This window comes from Amblyomma maculatum, chromosome 2 (assembly GCF_055883805.1).
Source record: "Amblyomma maculatum isolate TAMU_Amacu chromosome 2, ASM5588380v1, whole genome shotgun sequence".
NCBI classification, from domain to species: domain Eukaryota; kingdom Metazoa; phylum Arthropoda; class Arachnida; order Ixodida; family Ixodidae; genus Amblyomma; species Amblyomma maculatum.
The window spans coordinates 174557359-174585088 of record NC_139345.1 but is presented as its reverse complement, the minus strand read 5'-3'; the positions used below and the strand labels follow the sequence as shown (position 1 = coordinate 174585088).

Genomic DNA, 27730 nt, shown 5'->3' with positions numbered 1-27730 from the left:
GAAAGAAACGGGCAAGTACATATTCACAGTACTGTGCAGCATGAGGCAGCGGAGGCAAGAAGTGGGGGTGCAGCTTGTGCGGTCTTGCAGCACTTGACTGCCATGATCATTTATCATTTATTGCCTTTTAAAAGACAGAAACAGCAAAAAGTGACGCCGTGCTCATGCAAGGCTTTGGTTTTCACATGAAATTGAACTCTGCTGTATTCGTAACCATGTTGTCCTCATGCTTAAGAGGTACTTCCACTACACGTAAAAAATTTTTATAACTGAAAAAAAATTGCACGAAGAGATAAGAGAGATAAAAACTATATCTCAGTGCTACTTCTTAACGTCCGCAGATCTTCGATGCATACAGCACAATAAGAATGAACGACTCTAACAAAAAAAAAGAGAGAGATATCTGTCGCTTCTTAACGTCCACAGAAGCCATTGCCACGTCAGCCGCCGCGCGCAGAGGGTTTGCAACACACGCATGAGAAAGCATCCGACGTTCTGTCTGAAAACAGGCTAAGCTGGCTTGGCGCATGCGTAGCACGTGCTACTGCGAACGAAGACTGGGAGAAAAGAAGGAGAGAGATAGCTCGGCAAAATAATGGGCACACCCTCGCGCTTTGCTCTATCGCGTTTTTTTGTTTGTTTGTTTTTTTTCCCACCAGTCCTCTCTGGTTCATTCACAAACATGGCTTGCAAACGTCCCGTGCTGGCGCGAGAGAAACGATAACCGCAGATGAGATGCGCGCGCCTTTGGGGAATAGGCGCGGCGCTGCCCTAAACCAGCCGTCGCCGAACTGTCCCCTCTCATTCCTTCCGCGCGTGGCTTGAAAACGTCGTGCGGCAAACGGCCGAGGGTGATGCGATCGTCTTTGGGGAAGGCGCACCTTTCGTTGTGTGGTGCAGAGTTTGATATATTGAATGACAGGTGAAATTGAGTTCGATATATGACGCAGCTTTCCTACACTTTTGCATGGGATTTTCAAGGGGATATTTCGCGAGTTCAAAATAACCGAAATTCGAATTGTCCGGGTTCGATATGTACAGGTTCGACTGTATAATGATTAATTTTCAGTATTTCTACGAGAAGTCTGGCATTTATATTTACGGAAAGGAGTATATATTGTTCCAAAAATTAAATGTTCCACAATTTTTCAGTTTTCAAAGGTCTTGTCCCGCCTTATGGGGGGAGGCTACCTTTGAATACCAACATTTTTGTTTCTCGAGGTAATTGAATGAAATTTTCAGGATAGACTCATGGCACAGCCATTTGAATAACTGCAAAGTTTCATGGAGCTGCGCACATTGGTACTCAAGTTACAAAAGTATATCAGAATGGTTCCCATGGGTTCCTTGTACCATGCCTGGTGAACTTGCAAAATGTGTTGGCACTATGAAATTCATTATGAAAGTTCCTGAATAGGTACCACAGGGCAAGACAGAGCCCTTTTTTTTAATTTTCCTGCCGAAAAATTTTAGCAGTGCATTGAGGTTAGTGCCATTAATTGGACTTGCATTAGCCTATTTTGATTGTTTATCATAAATTCCAGAATCAATATTTTGAAAAAAATGAGCTTGTCTTGCCCTCGAAAATCTATTCAGGCACACAATAAAAAAACCCAGGTGGGATTCCGATTAGCGGTTCCAGAGATACTGCGGGAATAAGCAACCATACCGTGAAAAAAATTCATTCTGAGAAAATGGCCCTTGAAGTTTAAAACAGCATTTTCAAGTCTAAAGTTTGTTTGTCACTACAGCACGTTGTGCCTCCACCTCCCCGATCCCCTCGCAAAGAGCATTTCCATTCAAACGGTGGACGACCCTGACAACGCGTTATCGCTTGCGATGACAGACGCGATAAGGAGGCTGAGATCGCCGAGGCTGATATGGTCGGTACAGCAGGCATGCTTCAAACGCCGTCTCCTTACGTTGACGCAAAAGATACGCAGTTGGAAGTGGCAGCGCATTCGGTCTAGTAGTGGTGGTGTAGCAGAGGCAGCACTGATAGAAGCGTCTCTGTAACCATTGGCAACGTGCTTCACTAACTTCGCGATTCGGACGGCATTCACAGAACGATGACGTATGCAGTGTTTTGAACTTCTTAGCGTGCATCGTGGCCGACCGTGCGACAATTCACAAGGTGCACAAAACCGCTCAAAATATGCCACCAGAATCCGTAACGAGCAATGATCACGGCGATCTCAAAAATGGTGAAACGTGAAGCGATTCAGCGAGCGCAAAAAGAATGTCAGCTCAGAAGGCAGCCGGAGCAGACGACGCGCCGGGGAGGGGCCACCGCGTCAGCGCGCGCAGCAGCCAATAGCAGTCGCACGATCCCCCGCGTTCTCACGGAGCGCGCGCTTTGTCCAGTCACAGCCCGAATTCGAGAAGCGGGAAGCTCAACAATCCCTGTGAGGCCCCCAATCACAAGCGAGCCATGCTTCTGCTATGCCGCGGACGCCGCCGGCGAAGGCAATATGGAAAAGGGCAAGCATTCATAAACAAAACAAGACCCAGATGGCGGCGCTCGGTTCAGCAGCAGAGAAATGGCGTGCGCGTGAATTTTGGGTACTTTTGCCGTTTGCTCACGACTCTGGGGCTGCCGCACCCAGTTGTATATTTAATTTAAAGCAGTTCCACGATGAATTAGGCATTTATAATTATAGAAAAGGTAGTTTATAACATATACAGCCGAGATATGTACTTTTTGAAAAGCCGACTTTTTCGCGATTTTTCGACTTTCAAAGTCCGCGTCCCCCCTTAAGGCACGGCTGGAGAGACAGAAGAACGTTTGACATTTAACTGCAGTACTGGCATTTTTTTCTCCGGTCAATGACAGCACAGGCATAAAAAATTGCCTCCATTTGTGATGAGAGGTGCCAAACACCTCTGATCTTGAAGACGTGCGGCAAAGCAAAGAAGGGGGCTCACTTGTTGTGCGGGTTGAGCACCATGGCCAGCAGGTCGAGCAGGGGGAACCAGTCCTGATGTAGCTTGGCAACACACAGTTCAACCAGCCGTTCACAGTTCTTCATGATGCAGCGCTGCAGACATCAAGGGAGGAGAGAGAGAGAGAGCACACACTTCACTTTACACAGTCCCGTTTCTCTTTGAGAATCATAGCCACCTATTAATTACATCATCACAAAGGATACTTCTGCATTTGGCAAGCAGTTGGAAACAAGGTTTAACATCTAAATAGTCAACCCCAATATTGTCAATGGGGATTATAGAGTACCTTTCGAGAGTGATGACCATGCACGCAAGCTCTTCCAACCTATAGAGATCCCTAGACCCACCCCCCATTTTGAATGTAGGGAGGCCTGACCATGCCAACGCGGACACAAGGGGCCCCCATGTTTGGGAGGTGACATCATGCACTGGTGGTCCTTGCCTGTGTGACGCACACATGACACCATGGTCCTAGCCCTGTGTACTTACAATCTTCCCTCACTGCACGGGTGGGCAGAAGGGGTTGGTTTCCACCTTTCTTTAGAGGAAAGCTGCACACGTGGTTGCCAGTGAGAAACAGGCAGGGAAGGATGCTAGTCATCGGGCCAGCCCGACAGCTGCCCTAGTATATAGTGTTACTAGTGTATAATAAACCTTCTCCCCTGCAGCATCCTTTGAATACACACGGCACCCAATGTTTGCGAGAAAGCATGAAGGCCTATGTTTCCCAGGTTCATGCAGCTGTACCCACATGACATTAAGTCATGGTAATACACTTGTCAATGTGGAAGTTTTACTCTACAAGTGTGCTATAAACACTGCACCACTGTCATTATAGCTAGCCGAAATATCTTGTACAACACTGGTGAACCTGAGGCTACCACTAATCAGCCACCAGTCACCTGAAAAGTCCCCTCTACCCCCCACAAACAAAGCACTATAGCTAACCTGGTTTGCTAGGCTGAGAGCCAAAACAAGAGACAGCTTAAAGAAAAGTAAGCCATGTAAGGCACAAACATGTGCAGAACTAAAGGCATCACAAGGCCACACTGGCAGAGAAAAACCTATTAAAGCATTTATGATACCAGTATAGAAAACTTGAAATCCCCTAATGGTGTTTGGTCTTCCACCTTATTCCCAGTTTATTTGCAGGCTACAAACATAAACTGCATAACTCAGAGCATTACACATCTGCCGTGTCGTCCCGGTGTGCCAATAAGACCGGTGTGCCAATAAGACCGGTGTCTCGTGTTGTTCAGCAATACCTTTAGCCACAACGGCCAAGAAGAGGCATTCTTCCCACAACACTCACGTGGATCTCAAACTTCCAGCCGCTGACCGCCTCGTCGGTGAGAATCTTGGTGAATGAGATGGTGAGCCCTTCCCGGAAAAACCGCTGGCAGGGCTCGCTGTTCACATCACGCCCTGCGAGCAAAATGGTGCACACAAGTCACTTGATGAAAGGGCACAAAACACTTCTGACACTGAAGGCATCTGAAAAGGGAGGGAACAGATGAGCACTTATAAGCAGGAGTGCACGAACATTTTCATTTTGCAAACAGTTATTTCAAATTTCTAAAAACTTGTCAAATACAAACATGGAGAAAAAAATGCCTTTAAATATTGAATATCTGATCAGTAAAACAAAATGAGAAAAATAAGAACAGCCAGACTTTGTTAGTCGTTTGTTTCAGAATTGTACATACTAGAAACAAAATTAAACTCTAATTGCACAGAAAAGTATGCCCTGCAAAAAACCAATACAGGATAAATATTATAACATCGGTGCAATAGTTTACTGTGCAGGATGGACCTGCATGAAGCCAGGTGGGGCCCTGTCTTATCAGTGCTGAATGCAGTGAAGTCTCATTAATTCGGCCTCCAACGGACCAGAAAAAAATGCTTCATTAACCAAAAGTTCTCATTATCGCATTGTACTGAAAGAAAACTGTCAAAAACCATCTGCATGACAGTAATCTTATCTGATGAAAACCTGCATGATGGTTGTCTTCGTCTGAAGAAACCCAAATGAGAACAACTGTTTTTCACAGGTCTGCCAAGTGCCTCGCTTTGTACATTCTGTCGGGAACCCTCAAGAATTGCTCTAAATTCATAAAAAGCTGTGTGACACAACAGCAGAGGTCTGTCTTCACAAAACGGCTCTGTCGCATTTTGAAGACGTGGCCAGTGCTGTTTCAGCGTACTGGAAGCACACAAGGGATATATGCATAGGGCATTGGAGCAGGGTGAGGCCCCCCCAAAATAAAGGTTTAAAAAAAAAAACGAAAAAAAAAAAAACGTGACGCACCAAGCAGCATCCGAAAAACCCCGACTGGTCAATGTGGCTTGATCGCAGACGTGGGAACTGAAACTATCTGAATTTTATAAATGGGGAACTTCCGATCATCGTCCTGCTTGCCATACCGTGCAAGAAGTGGACAAGCACCACTATTCCATGCGGTTCAGGTTCGGGGAGGTCTCTTTTAGTGATTGCTGGTTGCGTGAGCCATACCTCGACGCTGTCCCCAGTTCAATTTTTAACCATTGCGAGTCCGTCCACGTTCAAATTAACGAGTGCCTGATACCATGGACTTACATATGGCTGTTGGCGAGGACCACGCTCGTAGTTCAATTTTTTCTAATTAAGGGGAATCAAAGAGATCAAGGACGATGAAACTTCCTGTGAGGGATTACCAACTGGAACAGCACTGCTCTGCGGGGTATCCCCTCAAGGTGTGCCTGCCACAATTTCACTCAGCATAGTCAAGCAAAAGCTACAAATTTCTTTGCTCCACCACCAAACAGGAGAAGAGGTAGCGGACACTCACCCTGCCTGCAGAGGCGGATGGCAGCCTCTAGCAACACCTCCAGCTCCCCTTTTGCGAGCACAGGCACCACCCAGCGTGGCCGGTTGATCATCTCGTCGAGGCGCGCCAGCTCTGCCAAGGGGAACTCCTCTTCCTCCATTACGAGCGGCTGCTGCTGCTCCATTGCCACCACCACAGGGGGAGGCTCCACTGGGAGAGGCCCACTGCCTTCCTCGACTTGCTGCTGCTGCTGCTGTGACTGCTGCTCTTGCTGCTGCTGTTGCTGTTGTTGCTGCTGCTGCTCCTGCTGCTGCTGTTGTTGCTGCTGCTGTTGCTGATGCTGCTGCTGTTGATGGGGCTGCTGCTGCTGCTGCTCCTGCGAGGTGTGCAGCAAATATCCTCACATGCAAGAACAAGCCAGAGACCAAATCCCATTCTATCTCACTAGTGAATAGGCAAAGCATAAAACAGGTTTGTGCCCTACGCACCTGCTGCTGTGTATAAGCACGCCCCCATGAGAATCAACATTGTCCGCTTGTACGCACGAAGCTGCATTAGTGGCACCCAGCCTTCCTCTATAATGCTTTACACTTGCACAGCAATCCACACCCTCAGGCATTTCAACTGCAGAGTGTGAACACTGAGCAATGGAGCAGAGTGCGAACACTGAGCAATGGATCAGCAGAAGGGACAACACATGACAAAGGTGGGCAGAGACAGTTTCGTTCACATTTTTTCCCAGGGTGTGCTGTGGTGCAGGTAGAGGTGTTTCCTGCATTAGTAATATAACCTTAACTTCTTTAGTATATAGTCCTCTATACATGGATTCGACACCACCGGGTAGAGTCAGCGCCGAGTAAGTGAGGTCACCCTTACTCGAACCATTACAGTTAAACCGCTATGTAACAAACCTCTATGTAGCGAATTCCTCGATATTACAAAGTTTTTCAATTCCACGCCACCCCCACTGAAGTGAATGTATTTGAAAACTCCACGTAACGAACAAGTCGCGGCGGTTGACCTTGACATAACGAACTCGAGGTGTCGACTGTATCTTAGCTAGTGCCCAGTTAAGCGAAATTTGCCAGAACCCCGCAAGTTTCAGGACGATAAAACACGAACTGAAGTGAGAAGAACGCCTATTATAGCAACGAGTGACCACAGCAGATACAGCGCGCCGTGTTTCAGCGCCGGCGCCGCGTCTCCGTGGCAGACGCAGCAGTCTCCGCTACTTTCGCTGTAGGAACGTGGCACTACAATAGTTCATGCTTAAAAGCTGCCAAAAAATAGCAGAAAGAAGACACGGGGTGAGCAGCGTGTCCATCGTCCATCTCTGCCATGCGGCTGCTCGTGGGCTCCTGCTCGTTGGCAGCGGGAACAGTGGAGCGTGCTGACAATGAGAGGCGAAGACGGTTTCCTTGAGCAACAATGGCGGGCGAGCGCAAGCGGCACAGCACATAGGGAGGCGGGGGGGGGTGGGGGCAACACGCACGCTCTCCCCCAGACTGCTCCCTCCTCCACCACCTTTCCCTGCTCCCTCGTAGACGCGTCGCGTGAGCCGCGGAGGCGGAGGCTGCTGCCGCAGTCACGCCTCGCTATCAGCGCGATCGCGAAACATCCCTTTCTATAACTTCAAATAATTCTGATTTACTGTAAACTTTCAAGGTGCTTTCCCTTAGACCAATTCTTCATCTGGTTTTCGTTCTACATTGTCCTTCTGGGTCTTCATGCGAAAACTGCATGTAACAAAAACCTGGATGTAACGAAAAATCGTTACCATTTTACAATTTCGTTATAACCAGGTTTAACTGTATGTGCCTACACGAACTCGCTTCTAGCAAGTATAGCGGCAGCCCCTAGTGACAAAATTTGGAGTTATTGTATGAGCTTCCAGTTCATGTTTCATTCTGTTGCCTTTTACTATCAAGAGCTAAGATTATTATTTTTTCTCACTAATGATGGCTAGAAAGCATTCAACTTCACTGACGCTCTTAGCCACGCAAGAAGCTTTTTGATCACACAGTTCACCGTAACTCGACTACCTGACCCGGCAACATCTGCATGCTTTTAGACAAGCGGGGCAAGCGAATTAACCCACCCCCTGGAAGTGAGTTTCTTGACCCTACAGTGTATACATAAACCCGACAATCGACTTTTTACTTCACAGGCTTACTCCACCCGACTCTGCAGAGTTCGCGTATACAGGGCTTATGTTTATGCTGAGGGCACTGCAAAGGAGCAAAGGTTTGCGAGAAGGAAAGGTGAGAAAACGAGGACGAGACGCGTTGCAGCTGTGTCCCGAGCCACATTGAAGCAAGCAAAGCAGAGTCAAAGGAAAACGAAAAATAACCATGCAGCAGTAGTCAAAAAATGAGCATGTGTATGACAAAATTAAAGAGAGCTCTACATCTACACCTTCATGCATCTCACTCTCAAATTCTTTACCCCAATACATCGTCAAATAAGATAAACCTCAAACCGTTGTTGCTGAATCTCATGTTACACAGTGGCAACTGTCCTGCGAGTTTTAATTCTTGCCTTAAAGGGGCACAGTGACGTGCGTAAGGCTGTTAATTCCAGCCAACCTCTAGGTTCTTTGCACCGTGCTGATGTCAGTAAAAAAACAAATTACAAAAATCGGCGCACGAAAACAAGAATTATTCGGTTTATAAAATTCTATAGACAAGAGAAGAAAAACAGCGTTTCTGAGCTGGTGCGAGAGAGTGCCTCTCCCATTTTGCTCGCCCAGCGCTCGACTTCGGCGGAAACTATAAGAAATGCAGCTTTCTGCTGACGTATCAGAAGCTATCCACCATGGTTGCCTGTCCAACCCAAACTGCAGCCGCACTTTTTGGCAGCATCTTTACCATGGTAACGACGCTGCGAAGCACAGCTATGAGGACCGGCTTCTTCGTCTGCTCCCTTGGTCTGCTCAAAGATAGCCTAGCCCACTAAACGCTGCTCCAAACCATCTTTACCATCCAAGTTTAGTGCCCACATATTGTTCACGGTTCAATGCTGATAATAAATGCTTTCCAATTCAATTGAGGGGGTGTCGACGAGGTGGACCCGACGGTCAGCAAATCTGTGTCGCCGTTTTGGTGTCCCGCCGGCGTCCATCACTGCTGCTGTCACAAATCGCTTGAGCGGTACTATAGTGCCTAGAATACACTGGCTAGTGTGCCGAGGGCGCGCGCTGGCGTGTCCGCCGCGGTGATGCCTTCCCGCCGCCACCGCGGGGCGGCGCTACCAATAGCTAAGGTGCTCTCGCTCTGCGTTCGCGGCCTCGGCAGCATAGGCGGCGCTGTGCTTTTCACTGCGAAACCTGTCTCTTGACGGTTTAAGCGCACTTTGTGTCTAAAAACAGTCTTGGTGGAAGACATTCATACCGTCCTAGTACTGTGCGGAGAAAATCATACGCTCAAATAGCACTCGAAGCGTTTAACAAATACTGTCTGGTCCATGTCTGCTATATATCTGTTTTATTTATTCAGCTGAACCGGATAAGGTCTTAAGCAGAACACATATTGCCTTCCTGATATCCAGCAAGAGAAGAAATTTGAGAAAACCACCTAAAGTTGACACGTTGGTTGCAATAGTTTGTTAATCTTTGATTAAACGATCGAGTCCGGGCCGGGTTCAATATATTGCTATGAAATATTCCGATGACGATTTTATTTGATCTAGAGCCACTCGATTGCGATCCACGCATCGCGACTGCGGATGTAAGGTATCGTATGCATCTTCCTTCTGAGTGAGCGCTCAGTCAGCCCAGGTAGTTGTCCCGAATTATGGGAACTATATTCTCAATCGCGATCTAACCTGGAACGCATCGACGATGACTGTTATTGTCCGTGTGACACAGGTATCAGAAAATACCCTTAATATTTTACACTGTTCATTAATCCAACTTTGAATTTTATTTACTCTTCGGTCTTTTCTTATGGTCCATGATATCGTGATGCCGCAGTCAAGTGCTACGAACGTCAATACGTATACGGACCTCATGCTTTCGGATAAGTTACGTTGACGTTTCTGCAATTCAGTCATGCTTATTGCTAAAGTGATATAATATCAGGTTAGTGACGTTTTATAGCGTCACATATATGCTACAGAAAAGAAGGGCGATCTTGCTTTTTCGTAACATATATTGCACGCGCGCATGTTTTCAAAGATCACATGCGACAATAAACACAAGCAGTCTGAATCTGACTTCAGTTTTTGTTCTTACTCTTTATTCATTTGTTTTATTAGGAAGTCACTTAATTGTTGCTTCATACATAAATGATTATTATGCGGTGTGCTTTCTTTTGTAACAGAAGGAAAGGCAAGAAACAAAAGTGGTGATTGTATCACTGATTCTTTTTTTTTTACAAAGTCAACAATATAGTAAAATTTGAGTAAAAAGGCGCAGCAACAATAAACAAGTAAAAATATAGAAATGCACCGCTAAAGGTTTTGGAGAAAGGCCGCACATATATGACACCGCAATAATTTTAAAGTAGTCTGATACCAATTTTTGGTGGTATTCTTTTTTTTCACTTGCTAATGATGCGCTAGATATTCCTGTATAATTCTCCACGTGGTTTCTCGCTTACCACCGCTAAGTAATTTATAATTAATTTTACTTTCTTCACCAGTTTCGGCTTCGCAGTTTCAGCAGCCGAGCGGTTGTTGTACGGTCACAATTGTCTAGGTCACGCGCGGGATTTAAAAAAAAAAAACAAAGCTTTAACCACAGACTCACTTATTAGCTCCTCATTTTGCGATTTCAATAGAGCCACTTGTTCTGCGCTCCATGCCAGTTTTCTCTTAGCTCTTCTCAGAGCGCGAGAAATGTTGCAGCATTTATTTGGCTAGTTGCATGCTTTTTCCTTCTTCTGCGCATCTTGTGTAAGCCTCCGCTGGTATTTGCATTAAGCGCAGCTAACCCCTTCAGAGTTGACGGTCAAGCGACACTTTTTCTGCAAAATATATTCCCATGAATGATATGTGCTTCCTGAATCAGCTGGTTGCAGGCCACATTCGGAACAAAGACCCTCCAGTGCACTCTACCTATATAGCTCTATCTTCAGCTTTAGATATTGTATTGTACGCGCTTGTTTTTTTCTTTTCCGAGAATATACACTGTAGTGTCCACAGAACTGCGTTCAGGCTTATAAGTTATCACTTTTTCTATGTACAAAGTAGCAATGTTTTCTTTTAGGCTCGATAACGCGCGTAGGCTACAGATCCAGCAGGTGCTTCGGTTAATTTGGTCAAAGTTGCAAGTATGTAAATTGAGTCAAACGGATCCCGAGGCTCAAAGCTGCACGTCTGCTGCTGCGGGCATGAGTTCTCGCTCGGCTCTTCTGCTGCCAGCTCCTTGGAAGCATTGTCAAACATCCTTGACGGTGCGTGCATGGCTGTCGTCTGCACCACTGGCATTACGGCACTGCGTTTTTGTCGTTTAGCGGCCGGTTGGTCACAGAGGTTCCTCAACTTTCTTTTCGATGTCTTCTTAGGCAGAAGATGGTTTGGATAATGGTCAAATAGCGTTGGCACGGTTTCGGGCTTAATTCGTGGTCTATCTCTAGCGAGCTCGTTGACGATGCCGTTTACTGTCACTTTGAACGTTCTCTCGATGTAGCTCTCCTCAAAATATTTTTCGCAGACAACACACGTTGAAGTCAACTTGCGGTCCTGTCTTTTAATCAGCCGCTTCCACTACGCAAGCTGCGCAGGGTCCGATGGCACACCGAACATAGAAACCTAGTCCTGACTCGAGCGGTAGCCACTCCAACAGAGCGACACGAAACATGTCTTTTCCCTGCCCTGATGCTTTATTTTTAGCATCATTAGTCGTTGCAAATTTAATTATCTCGTATGAATGCAAGAAACAGAACGACTAAAACAAAAGAACAGCGTAGACGCGTCCAAAACGCTCGAACCCACTGATGGCTAGGCCAGCGCAGCTGCGGCAAATCAAGGGCGCGCCGGCGGCCGACGGCGTCGACGGCACCTTTACGATGAGCAGCGCCCCTGGCGGTCAAAGTTGGAAGGCATCGCCGGCGCGGACACCTCCTCCCATTGAGAGAGCCCTCCGCACGGCACACTAGCCAGTATATTCTAGGCACTAGAGCGGTACTTGTGCGAAAGGCAAAGATGGGGGAATGGCGTACACGAGCTAAGGCGAAGCCTACCCTGTACTTGTACAGGGTAGGGAAGCGAACGTGCTTCACGAGCAATTTCAACACAACTAGCGCCATCTGTGGAGCGTCGGCAGAAATGATCAACCACGTGATTTTGGCTTGTCCAGCGATTTTGCCGACCTCAGAGATCCGAACGCTGTCAGCTATCTTGGGGTTTGAGAAGCCTGTAGGAGTGACCTTTGTGCTTGTGACCGTAGAGCCTGGACAGCGAATTGGCGGACTTTGTTTCTTTCTGTTCTTTTTTTATTATTTTTGGCTTCGCCGTGCCAGAAGGCAGCGTCGGCCCGCTACGAAGGGCAAAGCCACCATCATCACAGCAAGCAGACACTTCATCGTGCTTGTTGACAACACCACATTTACCTGAGTTTACAGTTCCCATCTTTACAAACACTCCACGAACACAGGCGGAATTAAAACACATTTTATTTGTCTTCTGCATAGTAACTTAAAGTGCATTCGAATGTAAAATCTAAAGTGCTGGCCCAACTAATCAGCGAAGCAGCGCCCCAGCGAGAATGAAACGTCATATCCGTTAACGAACATCGCTGTCGTGTGCCGCTCACATCGGTGCCAAAACGCTGATCCTTGAAGCGGATTAAAATATTAGGCGCTATTATTTCGCCGTTATGATTGGGCTTTGGGGCACCGGGAAGGTGTAAAGAAATATAGAGGCCAGCTGGAATTAGTGGTCTGGCAAACATCATGGCGCCCCTTTAAGCACCCATTGACCATTGTCAATAGGATAACGATCGATGTGAATGACAACTGGATTTAATTTCAATCTTCTCTTCTATATGCCCTTTTTCAGCTCGAAAGTGATTCCTGAACAGCACTGTGAAACAGCTGTGAATCATTGTGGTGAAGCTGCGGCAAATTGAAAACAGCAATGTATTCGATAATTTTCGAATATTTGAACATCCTGAACATCATTTTTATTACAAATAGAATAACACATTCTATTCATGTTCGAAATTCCAAATATCTGCACTTCCCTACATAAAACACATCACTGTACCTTTACATTAAGCTGCATGCATGCTTCATGTGCATAAATATGGTAGAACTCTATTCTGACCTCTACAAAGTGAATGACATCACTATCAAGTTGTTTTGAATAACAAATCTGCAGAAAAGAGAGTTAAGCATTACTATGAATCGCTTCGTAAAAGAGACCCCAAATATAGGTATCCAAACTTTTGTCGTTTTGACATATAACAAAACTTGCAATAAAATTGAAAATCCCTGCAAGAACTGTTATGAAGCAGATGATTAGTGAAAAAGGCCAAAAAAGCTGAACAGTTCTTAAGTTCATTTTCTTCCCTGAAAACGGTTATCCCTGAACTGCACACCTGTACTCGCAAAAGCACACAGAACATCAAGCAGGCCTATCAGCAAAAGCTAAATATGCTGAATAGCTTTTTGGCCGTTCGGTGAGTTCAGAATGCAAACTATGGTACACAGGAGCACCAATGTACCTCTCTGCACTTGAAGCTTGTGGGATAAATCTGTCTTGCTACTTTACAGTGGATTAATGAAGGTCATATTGTTAAAAGTGTATTTCTTCTGCATCATTTTTATGTATTGCAATAAATTTTAAATCTTATAGCCCAAGAACAAAATCTTTAAAAAAAACTACAAAATGTGGCCACTTTTCAAATAGCACAGAAAGGGTTAAGCAGTTCCCAGTGATTAGACCCCACTATTGCTAACTGCATCATATCGCAGCTGAAAATGCACTTTGGGCCTTGCTTTCTACGCACGGGTTATCAAGGCTCCAAGAACCCTAACCCATTAAACTCCCCTCACTATTCTCTCCCTGTTCCTTTTGTTTCTGCTGGCCACAGCTGGGGTGTTTAAGGTACTACAAAGCAATTGCTATGGTGGGCAACATCTTCTCCTTCCATTTTTGCCCGTTTTTAAACAGGCAATTACTACAAATAATTTCATTTGCAATTCCCTTCAATATATCTGTTCCATGCCCACAGAACACACAGTCGACTGTTTAATTTTTAGCAAAGTAGTGATAAGAGCAAGGAGACACTCCACACGTTAGATGACAGCAGAAAAACACCAGGAAGTTGAAAAACATTTGCGTCCTCAACAGCACGAAGACTCTGATGAAAAACCGGACTGAACTGGTGCTCCTTCCTCACCTCATGGTTGGTGGCGGGGGGCGGGTCCTGGTCCCCCCCGCCACCGCCTAGGGGGTTTCCTCGGGCAGTCATAGCCGTGGCGGGCGCCCCATCTGGCCACACCAAGGGGGGGGACAGCTGCCCACCTCTGCTGCACAAACAAAAACATAGCACACGCATTCAATCTCCGCGCAAAAGTGGCGGCAGAGACCAACCACAGATGGCAACGCCACAAATTTGGCCCTGGAACGGGAAGCTGGGGCCAGCTTCACATCTTGTTTACCCTTTCAGACACTATGTACACTAACTATTGTACACAAAGTGCAAATTAGCAGGTTTTTCATATAGTATGCTACTGTTAGCAGTGGTTTCTGTCTCCGAAAAATCTCCACTCTTCTTATCTCATCTGGGGTGCTTTTCTATCTTACTAGCTAGCACCATAAACACCACAGACTGGATTGTACTTTTTTTCTTTTAGAAAAATGGACATCCGAAATCGGGAGGGCATTGTAACCTACACACAGCTAACCACTTTGCGGGGTTTGAGGTAGCTTTGGCCAAGCCACAAATAGCAAAGCCCCGTTCATGAAGATGTATTTTTTTAAATATGCCCCAGTAAATCATATGCAATCGTCCCCGTGCCCCCCCCTAACGAAAATATGAAGTGCGCACTATTTAGCCGATTTCCTTATGCTACCAGCCACCTTCCTCGGTGAGTGGTACTTTTGATCTTCCTCATCCTCGAGCTCCTGGACTTACGATTGAGTCGTTATGCCTTCACTTCACTTTTAGCTGCAATGCCATCCCACAGAAAACTGCACAAAAAATGGTGCGCTGCAGCCATGCGTCTTCTGCCTCTGGCTATCTGGGGAAGGGGAGCGGGAAAGTCGAACTTACAAATAGAAGCAAGTTTTGTACCTCTACACTGTGTTTTTAGAAGCAGCTCGGTGATAAGTGCTCCCACATAGTCATGTAAACAGATTAGATAACCCACAATCATGTCACATTATTTGGTATTTCTATCACTGCATATATTGCGTATCAGCTACAATGCATGAAATGTGGTAAGAGTTCAGTTCTAAAGGCACAATGACCTCAGCGGTGATCAATATCAATCCATTTACCTGTCAAGAGAACAAAGTCTCTTTAATACTTGTACCAGTTCGATGACCTGCGTAAGTGCGCTTTGTTTCAATATAGTGCCGAGGGCTGAATTGGCCCCCTTCAGACTGATAGCAATTCCCACTGAGTGCGACAGTACCACTGACACTTAAAAAAAAAAAAAGAAAACAAAAGGTGATTGGATGTTTCCTGAAGGGCTACGCAAGCAATCATGCCAATTTCGATGCACATTTTCAAACCAATGAGCTTTGCATAATTATTTATTTAACAATACCACCAATCACTTGGGAAATTCTTGCGGGAAGGGCACAAAAGTAATATATAAAAAAGATTGCAAAATAAAAGGGTTGCACATGTTCGTATGCATGCCTCCAATGAATTATTGCATGTCTTGTGCTGCAAAACAAGGCGGTGGCTGTGTTTTGATGGGGAAAAAACACAGCCATCCATGTACTGTGCAATGCCCATGTATGATGAAGAAGCCCAGGTGGTCGAAGTTACCCAGAGCACGAGTCGCTTTAGGATATTAAAGCTCATAAAACCACAAACTAAACTTTTCAAAATTGCACTTGAAAATGCTGCCATGCTTTCAATGGGCTGTGTGGGACAGCCAAAAGTGCACACACTAGGTCGCACTTTAGTGCATTTGCCAAAAGGTGAACATCTGAATGCTCCACCGTCCATGCAAAACCCAAAGCCACCTCATATTCAGCCATCTGATTTCAACTTCCTCAGAGGCTGACCCATGCTCCCAAAGGGGGAAAAATGCCTGAGGAGGAGTGAGGAAAGAGAACTCACCTGCACGTTGTACTAGTACAGTCCTTAGCTGCCCGTCATGGTTGTGCTTTGTAATGAGCACATACCTGCCTGCACAGAAAGCAACAGTTGGAGTTAGATACACTGAAAAATAACCTGAACGCCTGGCAAAAACTCAATTGTTCTCTGAAACTGGCACACAACATTCAGTCCTTTAAACATCGTCTAGAGAAAGAAAATGCTACATCAGAAAGCACATACTTTTTAGGAAGGCAGACCAAATTCCAACAGTGCAAGCTTTCACAATTTATCAACCAGCCAGAAAGCAGAACTTCATAATCCACTGCAAACTGCAGCTACATAACTCAAGGCTTAAAGAAAAGGAAAACCAATGTTGAAAAGAATTAAGAAATCGCTCACTGTGCATCCAAAGTCTGTATATGTGTTTCCTGTTAATCCATTTTTCATAATATTTTCTTTACAAACCCTCTTCGTAATTCAACTTTGCTAAACTGCATTAATACCAAGGATAGAGTGAGGTGAGATATGAAGAAGTGGCCTCGCCCACATCACACTGCATCACAGGAACTGCGCCAATACAGTTAATTACCACTCGAACTCATTTCAAGGGACAATCAAGAGAACATTTACCTAAATGAAAGTTGCCTGAATGGAAATGAGTGAGCAGCCATTCAACATGATGGAGCAAATCTTAAACACTCAAAAGCATGCGACAATGTAATGCCTACCTGCCCCCTTTAGACAAAATGCATTAGTGTAGAACATAGCGATATTTCAAGCCAAGTAAGATAGCTGAAATCATAACAAGAGCTACTGTGATTTGTTCCACAAATGCTCTTGCCGGCGAATAATGTTATAAAGTAGCAGCAATGTACAACAGTGGTTGTGAGATGACAATCATATTAATTGCCACATTTTTTATAGGTCCTGTCTGAACCTAACACATCCTAACACTTTTATGCTTACAGAAATAATTCGAAACAATGCATTTTGAGTATTGTGACATTTGAGAGTATTCTCCACGAAAAACGAACTGAAAGAGAAAAGCCTTAGAAGAAGGAATGATGCCAGGGGGCGATATTTTTTCTTTTGCTCCGAGCTCTCTTGGAAGAGAGCTGCTTGCTGTTAGAGCAAGTAGCAACAAGGCATACAAGAAAATCAGTAAAGTAAAAAGTCCACTTAAATTTGTGCAAAAAAAAAAAAGATTAAAAAAAATTAGAGAAAAGGGTTGTTTCTGCACAAGCTATAGACACTCAAAAGATAGCACGGGAAAAAAAATAATAAAAATGGCCAAATAATCTGTGACAAAAAAAAAAAAAATTAAAAGGAAACAAGAATATAAGGCTATTGGGAGGGGATGGCTTTCAACTATTCTGATTCCCAAGGGGCTGAAACCAGGCATTGAGAGCCCTTCTGAGGACACACCCTTCATTCACACCAGCTGCTTCACCATGCATGGAATGTTCGAGGCTGAAAATAATAGCGCTAAGAAGTGACAAACACAGGAGAGAAAGTGATACCCATTTTCCCTCTCTTTCTTATGTGAAACACCTCCAAGACCTCGCGTGCCTTCGTATCTCTACTTCTGCCCAGAATCCTTATCTCATGAAGCCGTGGTTCACATATCTTACAGTGCACACATCTCACACACACACTGATGACACTACCAAAATATGCAGCTCCAAAATAGGCTATGGGATGGCCTGGCAAGGTAACGATGGCACACAGGCTACCACTGTGCGAGTGTAATGAGTAATTCCAATAAGCAGTGCCCAGCCTGGACACTGGGTGAGTGAAATGCAATTCCACCTGCTCTTTCCATTTTGGGCCTAGAAGGTGAAAACCTTTACTTTGCGTGCTCCAATGTCTACAATTCTTTTATTGCAAAAGCAATACTACTTGCACTTTCAAGCCTTCAGCGTAGCGAGGCGGTGCATACCATTGACCTTTAGCTTCACCCCTGGTCTGACGTCATGCCATCTGCCGCAAAACACGCGCCGTCAGCCATGCGAGGCGGTGCACACCAACGTGGCCTAACTCCCGCTCCTTCCGCGAGGAGCGCTACAGACGGAGTGACGTCGTACAGTTGGATAAATCGAGTTCTGGCTCACGCCGTCAGCCATACAAGTCAGAATCAGCCTGCTAGGACCCTGGCATTCACATTACCCCTATAGGCCACTAAGGTGCGTTCATACGGCTCAGTTAAAGCGGGGCTTTATATGTGGGCTGAAGAAGAAGAAAAAGAGAAAAAGAATGTTCGGTCCCCCGCAGCTGATGCTTTCGCTCAATATTTGGTTCAGCAGCGCTGAACTCTTGTAATTTTTTGCACAGTCTCTGGAATACATTAGCAGTTGTAGGAACTAAAATAATCAGCACTCGAAAGAAATGTGACAGTGCCCCTTCGAATTTGAGTTCATATGGCAACCCACAGTCCTAAGAGTGAAAGCATGGCACAATGGAAGTTCTGCAACCTGCGTGGTTTCCAAAATGTAGTGTCTCAAATTTCTGAAACGAAAACTATGCCCAGCGATGCACGCTGATTTGCTATATGTGCATTAAAACAGTCCAAAATACTTGTCAGACTGAAACTTTGCTGCCGTGTGCAGAAAAATAGTAGAAAGTGACTTAGAAATATTTTCATTGGGTTTTATCTAAGGGATTTCACATAAGTTTGTTTAGCTATTCCCTAGGTTCAACTGACGCATGTTCAAGTGGCATTCCACACATGGCATTACGAGCCATATGTCAAAAATTAGCAGGATTTCAACTAAGAATAAACCGAGTTAGACGTGTGAAAGTGCGGTTTAATTCAGTTTGGCTGTTGGTCTTTTTTTTTTTTTTCGCCCTAAGTTTTGGTTTCATTACACTCTAGGGTACACACATATTAAGCAACACGTTCACATTTACAGCATCTTCTTTCCTGCTCCAACTCAGGCGTGCTTCTTCGGCTAAGAGAACAGAAAACCTGGCACACTCGCCCTGGCGTGGTCTTATGTGCCGTAGCAATTGCGCGATGTGCCTGTGCAGACAACCATGGCACTGTAAGATGCCAATCGTATCGCATTGGGGCTGAGTCACTGCCAGTGCCACATGAGCTAGACAATCCTGTTGTCCAGCTAATTCAATATTGACACCTGTCCAGAAGCGTGGCGGAAAGGACTTTTGTCAGGGACCGTCGACACACCTATTAGAACCACTGGGTGCGCGGCCTCCTCCTCTCCTCCCTTTGTGCAGCCTCTTTTGGGCCTGCGATGCACCGCTCAGTTGGCGCTTCACTATGAGTGACCTGTTGCTGCTTGGTTTGTCAAGGTCACACTCGAGGTCAAGCCACACACATCCTGAGGTGTGGTTAGACCTTGTGAAATAGTACATTCGCGCTAAAAAAGGGATAAAGTATTGTATACGCATTCTATGGCTTGATAGGTACACATGGTACTGCAATGACAACTATGCAAACACATTTCATTTTATGGATAAGGTAAACAACAATGATCCAGCTTTCATGGAATATTCCACTCCACCACTAGTAAGGCATGCAATACTGAGGTCAATGAGGTAAAGTTAGCTTAAAAATAAAGAAAGGGATCCAATCCAGTGCTCCACGTCTCAAAGGTCTGAAAGCTTGGGATGGATAAAGGGAGCAAAAGCTGTGCTTTCCAGCATGGATGCCACTCCACTGGTCTAGCCTGCTATGGAAATTTGTTACTGCACATACCTTTCCCTCTAACAGTGGTCCAACGTTGAGCACTTCGATAACCAATATCATCTTATTATTCATACAGCACAATAAAATATATCAGTGACTTCCAATGTGTATAGAAACTACCAACATTCCTAAAATTCCATTTCCATTGTCATCTCTATTTTTTCAAATACTAGGTACAAAAATGAACCAAGCCACAAGTATTTCATGATACAGAAGTGGCAAACACTTCTGATAGCCTTTTTTTTTTTTCATTTTCAACTACGTTGCTGAAGCGAGGCAGCAACCAAAAAGCCAGGCCAGAATTTATGATCATTATTACACCTCTGCTCAAACCCTGGTAGCTTTCAAAAGCCCAGCATCGGATGCTGCACTCGGCAATCAACCTTCTCTGGGCTATTTATTTTAGCAACTTTTGCCTCAGGAAGGACAGCTCAATTTTTCTTGAAAATGTGATTCAGAACTTTCGCTAATATATCCAAGCATAAAATTAAAGTTATGCCTGTCAAATAAGCATAGTATTGAGTTTTCAGCACAACTCCTTCATTCAGCGTTCAATTCTTGACTGCAATCATTCTAACTAATCTGAGTAAAACATGTTGGTGGACAGATTTCTCTCTGCTTTGAAGAAGGCAAAATAAAGGAAGGTCAGCACACAGACAAGAAAAAAATATGGGCTCAGTGTCACTCGCAACTATCTTTTTAATCTTCACTTGCATCTAATCTTTATTGGCAATACAGCATCCCCCCAACCCCTGGCACTTAAGTGTTCCTACAACAGCTGTCTACTGCTAGCAGTAATTAAATCATTCAGTGGTCAGGACACTTAACTGCTCATATCAAGAATGATGGGTTTGATGCCAGCTGCAGCGGCCTGATTTTGAGAGGCAAATGCAAATGTCCATGCACACTCAGTGCACATCACAGTGCCCAAGATAATTCAAACTAATCCAAAGCCCTCCTCTGCAGTACCTTCCCGAATATGTTGCTTTGAGATGCCAACTTCTCCATACTAGGGTTGTCCAAACAACATTTTCTCATAATCAAATCATTTATGAATAGCTCAGCTATAAAATGAATTCATAACAAATCTTATAATCAAGGAAACAAAATGAATAATAAGTAGGTGCTTGTATGATTATTTTTTACTTGTGTGCAGTTATATAAATAGCTAGCAACAGCACTGTAACTAGTCATGTTAAAGCTGTAACTGTGTCGCAAGGCACAACAGTGATCTTCTCTATGAGGCACGCAGCGTGAAGCCATTAGAGAGCTAGCATAGCGGAGATGTACTAGCATATATGTATGCCGGTTTTACGGACACCTCCTATACATGCCCTGTTGCCGTGCCTTGCCTTATCCTTACCACTGCACGTCTACAGGAGCCACCCAGAAAACTGGCATAGGTCTGCACCGCTAACTCTCCGCTATACTGAATGTCTCTATTAACACCGTAGCCATCATTTCATGCCTCTCGGAAAATTAACCTTTGCGCCTGAGGATGACGATGAACTCAGTTGATGAGAGTGATGGGCATTATGAGCCACAGACTTCAATATCAGGCATAAACACAGTTTCCTGGACCTCGTTGAACCCAGCTGCGCCACCCAGTATCAGTGGACACACGTTTCAGCATCATGAATGTTGCCATACTAATGAAGCCTGTTGATGCACTGAACATGCAAGACAATCACAGCAGCATACTTTGCAACACTAAAGTGGGCCTTGTTTTTGAAACGGCCATAAAAATGATTTATAGCAAGTCCGATTTGAACTTTGTGTCAATTATTTGAAAACTCTTTGAGCACTTGAAATCACACGCGACTCATTTCGAATATTATTGAACACGCATACTTCGATTCCGAGAAACTGAATGAGCATTCAGTTACATAATGAAAATTCTGTATCAAAATTCCGACTACAATTCGAAAATTCAAAAAATTCAGATACCCCTGCCCTGTTTCCTATCACCAGTCTTGCATACATCACAGAAAAGAAGTAACAAACTAGAATTATGATGTCCAAAAAGTAACTGATTTCAGAGGTCAATTACAGCCAATCACTATTACATTATTTTCCTCGGCATTTTTATTACAATAATGAACCTAAACATCAAGTAGAATGAGCCTGAGCAGCTACCTCCCTCCAAAGAGTCACGAGCACGCCTCTGGGTGGTGACAGCTGGCAGGCGACACGACCGGACAGTGATTGGCCAGCAGGTTGTGTGGTGTTACCAGGTCACATGACGTGGCCATTACATTAGCTCTGTTGTTAGTTGCAATCCATACATAGTGTTAATTTTCACCGGCAGTCGTTATTTTTAGCCACCAAGTAAATTACTTGCTCTTATTGTTCTGTAATTTATTAACACAAAGATAAGAGTATAATTTGTATATCATTATCTAAACAACCTCCTCACTTTTGAATGGACTTGGCCCACTAAGACACAAGCATGCAAACCCCTTCACAGGAGACGAACTCTTGATTGGTTGTGAAGGCACTTTTTCACCACTTCATGCATAGCTAAGGTCGTGGAAAACTGATGACCTCACAAAGCATCCTTGACCAGCACAAAAAGAGGGAAGGAGGGCTGAACGAGACCTAGACATTAAGGAGGGTTTTTTTAGCACTGTAAAAGTTTCATGAACTTTAGCCTCTTTCATGCCATCCGACCAAAGAAATCCGATAACTGCTCATTGTTGCCTCCTCAGTACAAACAGCATACTGATGGAAAAGGCGTGTTACTGCAGCTAAACTGGAAGGCAACTGATGTGATCAGGAAGAAATAAATTGCACATGCATACCCACAGAGATATCACCTACCCAACCCATGCTCGTAGAGACAGTGTGCAGCATTGAGATGTGGGAAGCTGTGCAAAAGTGGCTTCATGACCAACTGAAAAACCTTCTCCTAGGAAGGAACATACGAGCTTATGGCCCAATGGAACAAGTGCATTGAAAATGGAGGAACTGTGCAGATGCAAAAAAATGATGCACATGCTGCAAAACTACCCTCCTCCTGTAAATTATTTGTAGCACGAAGAATGTCAACAATTGTTTAGTCATTGTCATAAATTGTCAATATCTTATATGTCTTTCCTTGTGAGAACACCAGGGCTGAAGGATCTCACGGTGTACACACTAGAGAAAAGCGTGAAATGTTTCATACAAAGTCTTTGTGCACAAGCTTGTAGTTCAACAAAGCAGCATGCTTCATTGTTGCTAATGCTCTGGAAAGTTAGAGCTCGAGTTGCCCTAAACATGAAAGCCACTTTGATAAAAATTGTAGAGGGTTAACTATCCTTGAAACCTAGAGCCAAGTTTTACGATCACTGGCCATAGGCCACAGTGGCTGCTGCCAATTTGGTCCTCACACGCTTTCACACTTGGTAAGCTTCCCGGCCAAATTTTACATTAAAAAACAAAATTTGATTATTCTGCAGCCCTGCACTAGGGCAGTTTTTCTTCTTCACTCCCTCCTTCCTTCCTTTCCTTATGGTGTGGTTCATGTGTCCACCCAGAAGTATGACAGGTGCCACGCCCTTGCCTTGCACCACCCTAATCGTCTCCACTCCTCCTCTCCAATGCAGCTGGCGCACGTGATGTACGAAGGTTCACAGGAGATATGGTTTTGGATAACAAAGGTCGTCAGTGCAAATCTCTGGGCTATTCTAGGCTCTATCCCAACAAGTCACTTTGTGCTCCGTAACACGTTGAATCGTTTCATACCACTCTGAACCTTCCACATCAAATAGGTAGTCCACAAATTTCTATACGAATGAAAGGATTAGCCCATTCAAGCACTACTGTTTGCCACCAAGTTCAGGTTCGCAAAGCTGTACTAGTATTTACAAATTGTGTTTCTGGATAGAAAGTAACTGATTACCAGTAGGTGATCGTTGAAGTATTAACTGGATTGCTGCAAATGTTAAGCCTTTCAAAAAAAAAGCCACTGCATTTAAAAATTTTTAAAATGGCATTTTTTGCTAGTAGTCAATTAGGTGTGCTAGGTTACGTAATACTCTCGTCCTCATTCATTTCCCTTGAGCAGAACTCTGGCTCTGCTGCTCAACACATGTGAAGCACATCAGTCAAAGCCTAATTTATTGTAACCATTTTGAATGACCATTCTTCATAGACTAGACCTATACTAACTAATAAATCTACCAGTAATTTTGTAAACCTCGGCATGTATTTCAACTGAGGACCAAGCTGTCATCTTCTTCACATACACCAGGGGTCTTAAACAAACGGAGCTGAGTGATGCGGCCCGCTGGCTCCAAAAGTATCAGCCTTTGTTCTAAAATTGGTGCCAGTAGCTATACAACCTGGCTTTACCCCCAAATTTGCTTTCCAATTACAATCAACTACTATGCCTCATCCTTAGATGGGACAAATGAAAAGAGGCATCAGTCCATTAATTTGCATGAACTGACGGACGTCAACTGCCTTCAACAGAAAGGTGCCCGTCTACCCGGTTTCTTTCATAGTTAAGTATATGTTTCTTTTTTTTTAATAAGTGGCTATGGTATTCTTCAGTGTACCTTTCCAGTAGCTCTTTCCGAGCCATCATGGAGTGGTGACCGGTTGGCGATTAGATAAAAGGTACCACGTGCTGCTTTTCTTTTCCACAATGAATGAGAAAGTGTGGCCTGGGAATGTGCTATTTTGGTCTATTTTTATTTATGTTATTGTTATTATTCATTTTTATTTTGCTGTTGATTATATTTATTCCTCTTTTCTTGAATTACTATCCCTTGGTCTCGCAAGAGACGAACTTTTCTCACTGTAGTCCACATAGCAATATGAGTTTGAGGCTCTTGATATACAAACTCATGCAGCCACCCCAAAAAAGCAAATGAATGAAAAGCACCTAGTGTCTGGTATAACGCACCATCCTGACAAAGGGTACCAATAGACACTAACACGAAGAAAACCATAAGGAAAATTTCTTTTCATTGTCAATGAATGTGAAATAATATTACAAATATGGGAGACAGCTGATCAGAAAATAGATTAAAAAACAGCCACATGCCTTTGGTCAGATCCGAACCCATGACCTCTGAATTTGTAGTCTAGTGCCCTGCCACACAGCTATAGCGATGGCTGCTGCATCTACTTCTGTTAGTATTTATGTTGCATATAACCTATCCCCGAGTTTTCACCACTACTACCCTCACCATTAAGTGATGTCATTAAGACCTCCACCATTAAGTGAGCTATCAAGCTGTTATGACTGTCTAACTCGTTTATTTTACTTATGAGGAGGAATGCCACGGAAGTATAACGCCTGCCCGAAATCTGACTTTCGTCCACCTCACCTCCATCTTTTTGTACCACCTAACTACTGACAACTTGTCCCCATTGCTGTTCACATGAAGTAATGCCACAAGACTTCCGGGCCATGATTTTAAAAGTTGAAGACAGTATCAAAAACAACTGTGTGTACACCCTTCCATGGATATGTGAGTAAAACATCAATGTAGTAAACATACAAACTATGTTCCCAGTACACTGAACACTAATCTGGCTTTCTGTAGACCAAACCACATAAACAGCTAGATAAAAAATTAAGTCCCGTGCAATGTGCCATCACAAGACATCTTGGTTGTCAATGTAGTGTCTGCCATAACAACAAAAAATCTTAACGAGAACTTATCAGCACAGTTCAAACAAACTTCATTTAAACTATTTAAGCAATTTGTTTTCCTTTACTGGTACAAACAATTAAAAATGCCTGTTGCATGCAGCGACATGGTCATGGCATGCAACAAGAAAAGGAAGGTAGTGAATAATATTGGTGAATGCCAAAGAAGCAACATGCACAGCCCTCTAAATGCAATACTAACAGAAGATGAAGCAAACACTGCTAAAGCTCTTCAGGCCTCTTTTAGATCAGCAGCCAACCAAACACCATTTTTTATACTCTGAACGGCTTCCCAAGATATTAATGATAAGCTCACAAGTCGCAGTGGCAATGGAACATGCACTACATGCAGCTTTCACAGAGTCACTGCTGGAATCGCATGCTATGCTCGAAGCGCTTTTGACTTTGAATACAGACCGGTTCCCTCTTTCTCCTGCGAGTACACAGGGAAGGCCACTGATGCAGTTTCACACGTAATCAATATCGCATGCTCCATGCCACGTTGGGCGAGCAAATAAACGCGCACGGAACCTCCGCAGTGTAGGCACATATTCCAAGAGAGTGTAGGAGGCTCGGCCTTTATCACAACACACTGGCCTGGGAATTACCGCTGGTGGCGATCCCCGCAGCAACACTAGCAGCGAACACTGCGATCGGCTAGGCGGCGGCCACAGCCCTGGCCAACTACATCGGGACAGTGTAGTCCGTTTCGGCAGCAAGTGAATCAGCGTCTCGCACCCGGGGCCAAATCTCTTCCAACCTTTGGTCAAAGCGTCACTTGGGGACTAGTACGCCCCCGCGTCGGCGTTGCGCCCGTCTGGGGTAACGCGATTAGGGTCTCGTCGGCGGCACAGGCCCCCTGAGGCACCGGTTCCCGAAATCGCCGGCATGGGTACCCCACGATTCGATGACGTTCGAGGGCTGCCGTCAGAGTGTCTGAGCCGGGTATATTAGCTGTAGAAACTTGGTGAGCGCGAAAGCCCGCCTCGGTAGCCGACGAGCCGCAGACGAACACTGACAGGCTGATGTAGCGGCGACGAACATCGACGACAGGCTCCTCGAGGGGTGCGCTTAAAGCAGACGCGCCTCTGCCATGCGATGGACTACTGAACTGGAATGTTCGGCCACGGGAACGGCCAGACAAGGCAGAGTAAGCGATATAAAATGCTTACCAGCGGTGTGGACTATCAGCTGCCTGTCAGCGTAGCGGTGCCGTCAGCAGAGGAGGCGCCGCCGCTCGATCGCTGCCCCCGACCGCCGGTCGCCAGTTAGCCTCGCGGCTTGAGCGCGGGGTGCTCGCTGACAGTGGCGGCCGCGCGCTCAGCTGTGCGGACTGTACGCAAAGGAATACCCGCGAATACAACGCGCAAAGAAGCCGGGCACGGCACGTAGGCCTGATCGGAAATTCCAGATCTCGCCAAGTATCGTTGCCGTTGCACAGAGGAGACTGACGGCCCCTTGTAGCCAGACGACGGCGTAAAAAGGCTGTTGGGGACGGTCGGTACAGCTAAACCTCGGACATGCTAATCCCGTGTTCTGCAGTGTGAATTAAAATAAGTAAAGTGTTGGGAGTTAAAAATAAGTATCAATATTTGGCTCTCAGAACTTAAAACATACATTTGATTTTTGCATTCTTATTTTACTTAGAAAACCGTCCCAACTTGCTGCTGTAACCGCTGGTTACCCTAATTTCAACGCCAAGGTCAACGCTTCGTTGAAACTTTTTTCATTCTTCACATTCCTTCCACAGCAAGGCAGTTTCCTTCCACACCTTCTGGAATTTTTCTATGTGGAACTAGAAGATATGGAAGATATTTACAAACAACGCACACAGAATACTCGTAGATGCATCAGTTGGCAAAATCCCTTCTAAACTTCGAAATACCAACGCCAAAAAGAAATGGTCTCATAGACCACGTTTTAGTGCTTAGGGATAGTAGCGTCATCTAGACAATGCCAGTAAAAGCTATCGCTGTCGTGCAAGTGCGCTTCACCGCGAGCAATCGAGGCCATGCCGCGCTTAATTACCGCGCGCGTGGTTGCTAATAGTTAATGAATGATATTATACGAAAAGCGTCGCTCAAAAATTCAGCAGTCTGGCGATCACGCTGCTTTGATCCCATTATTATAGGGACCATATCTACTACGGGTGTGCCTTAATTCGGCACAAAGCGCGTAGTTCGATGTGTGCCTCCGCCTCGATCATATGCATGACGCCAAAACTGGCGGTCTTTGCCCGGTAAAGCCCCTCAATAAAAAGATGATGCTAATGAGAATTATATGAAGTATAGTGCCTGATTGGTTTATAGGAAGGGAAAGGCGCAGTACCTGTCTCACTTGTTTTCTGTGGACACCTCAACCGCGCCGCAAGGGAAGGGAGGAAGGAAGGAGTGAAAGTGGAAAGA

The 27730-nt window shown here is 44.9% G+C and overlaps 1 protein-coding gene across 3 annotated transcripts in view; it reads right to left on the bottom strand.

The window, feature by feature from the left end:
• Positions 1-26787, bottom strand: part of faf (ubiquitin carboxyl-terminal hydrolase-like faf) — a 241639-nt gene extending 214852 nt beyond the window's left edge. For 2 of the 3 annotated variants that reach the window (XM_084595526.1, XM_084595528.1), the window contains exons 1-6: positions 26498-26787; positions 15997-16065; positions 14098-14227; positions 5775-6129; positions 4259-4371; positions 2926-3038 (exon numbers count right to left, since the gene is read on the bottom strand). In XM_084595526.1, coding sequence (XP_084451652.1) covers positions 2926-3038; positions 4259-4371; positions 5775-6129; positions 14098-14169 — 653 coding nt within the window. In that variant the 5' untranslated portion in view covers positions 14170-14227; positions 15997-16065; positions 26498-26787. The remainder of the gene's footprint in view (positions 1-2925; positions 3039-4258; positions 4372-5774; positions 6130-14097; positions 14228-15996; positions 16066-26497) is intronic. The other variant, XM_084595527.1, reaches the window with a different exon arrangement.
• Positions 26788-27730: the final 943 nt, after the last annotated feature.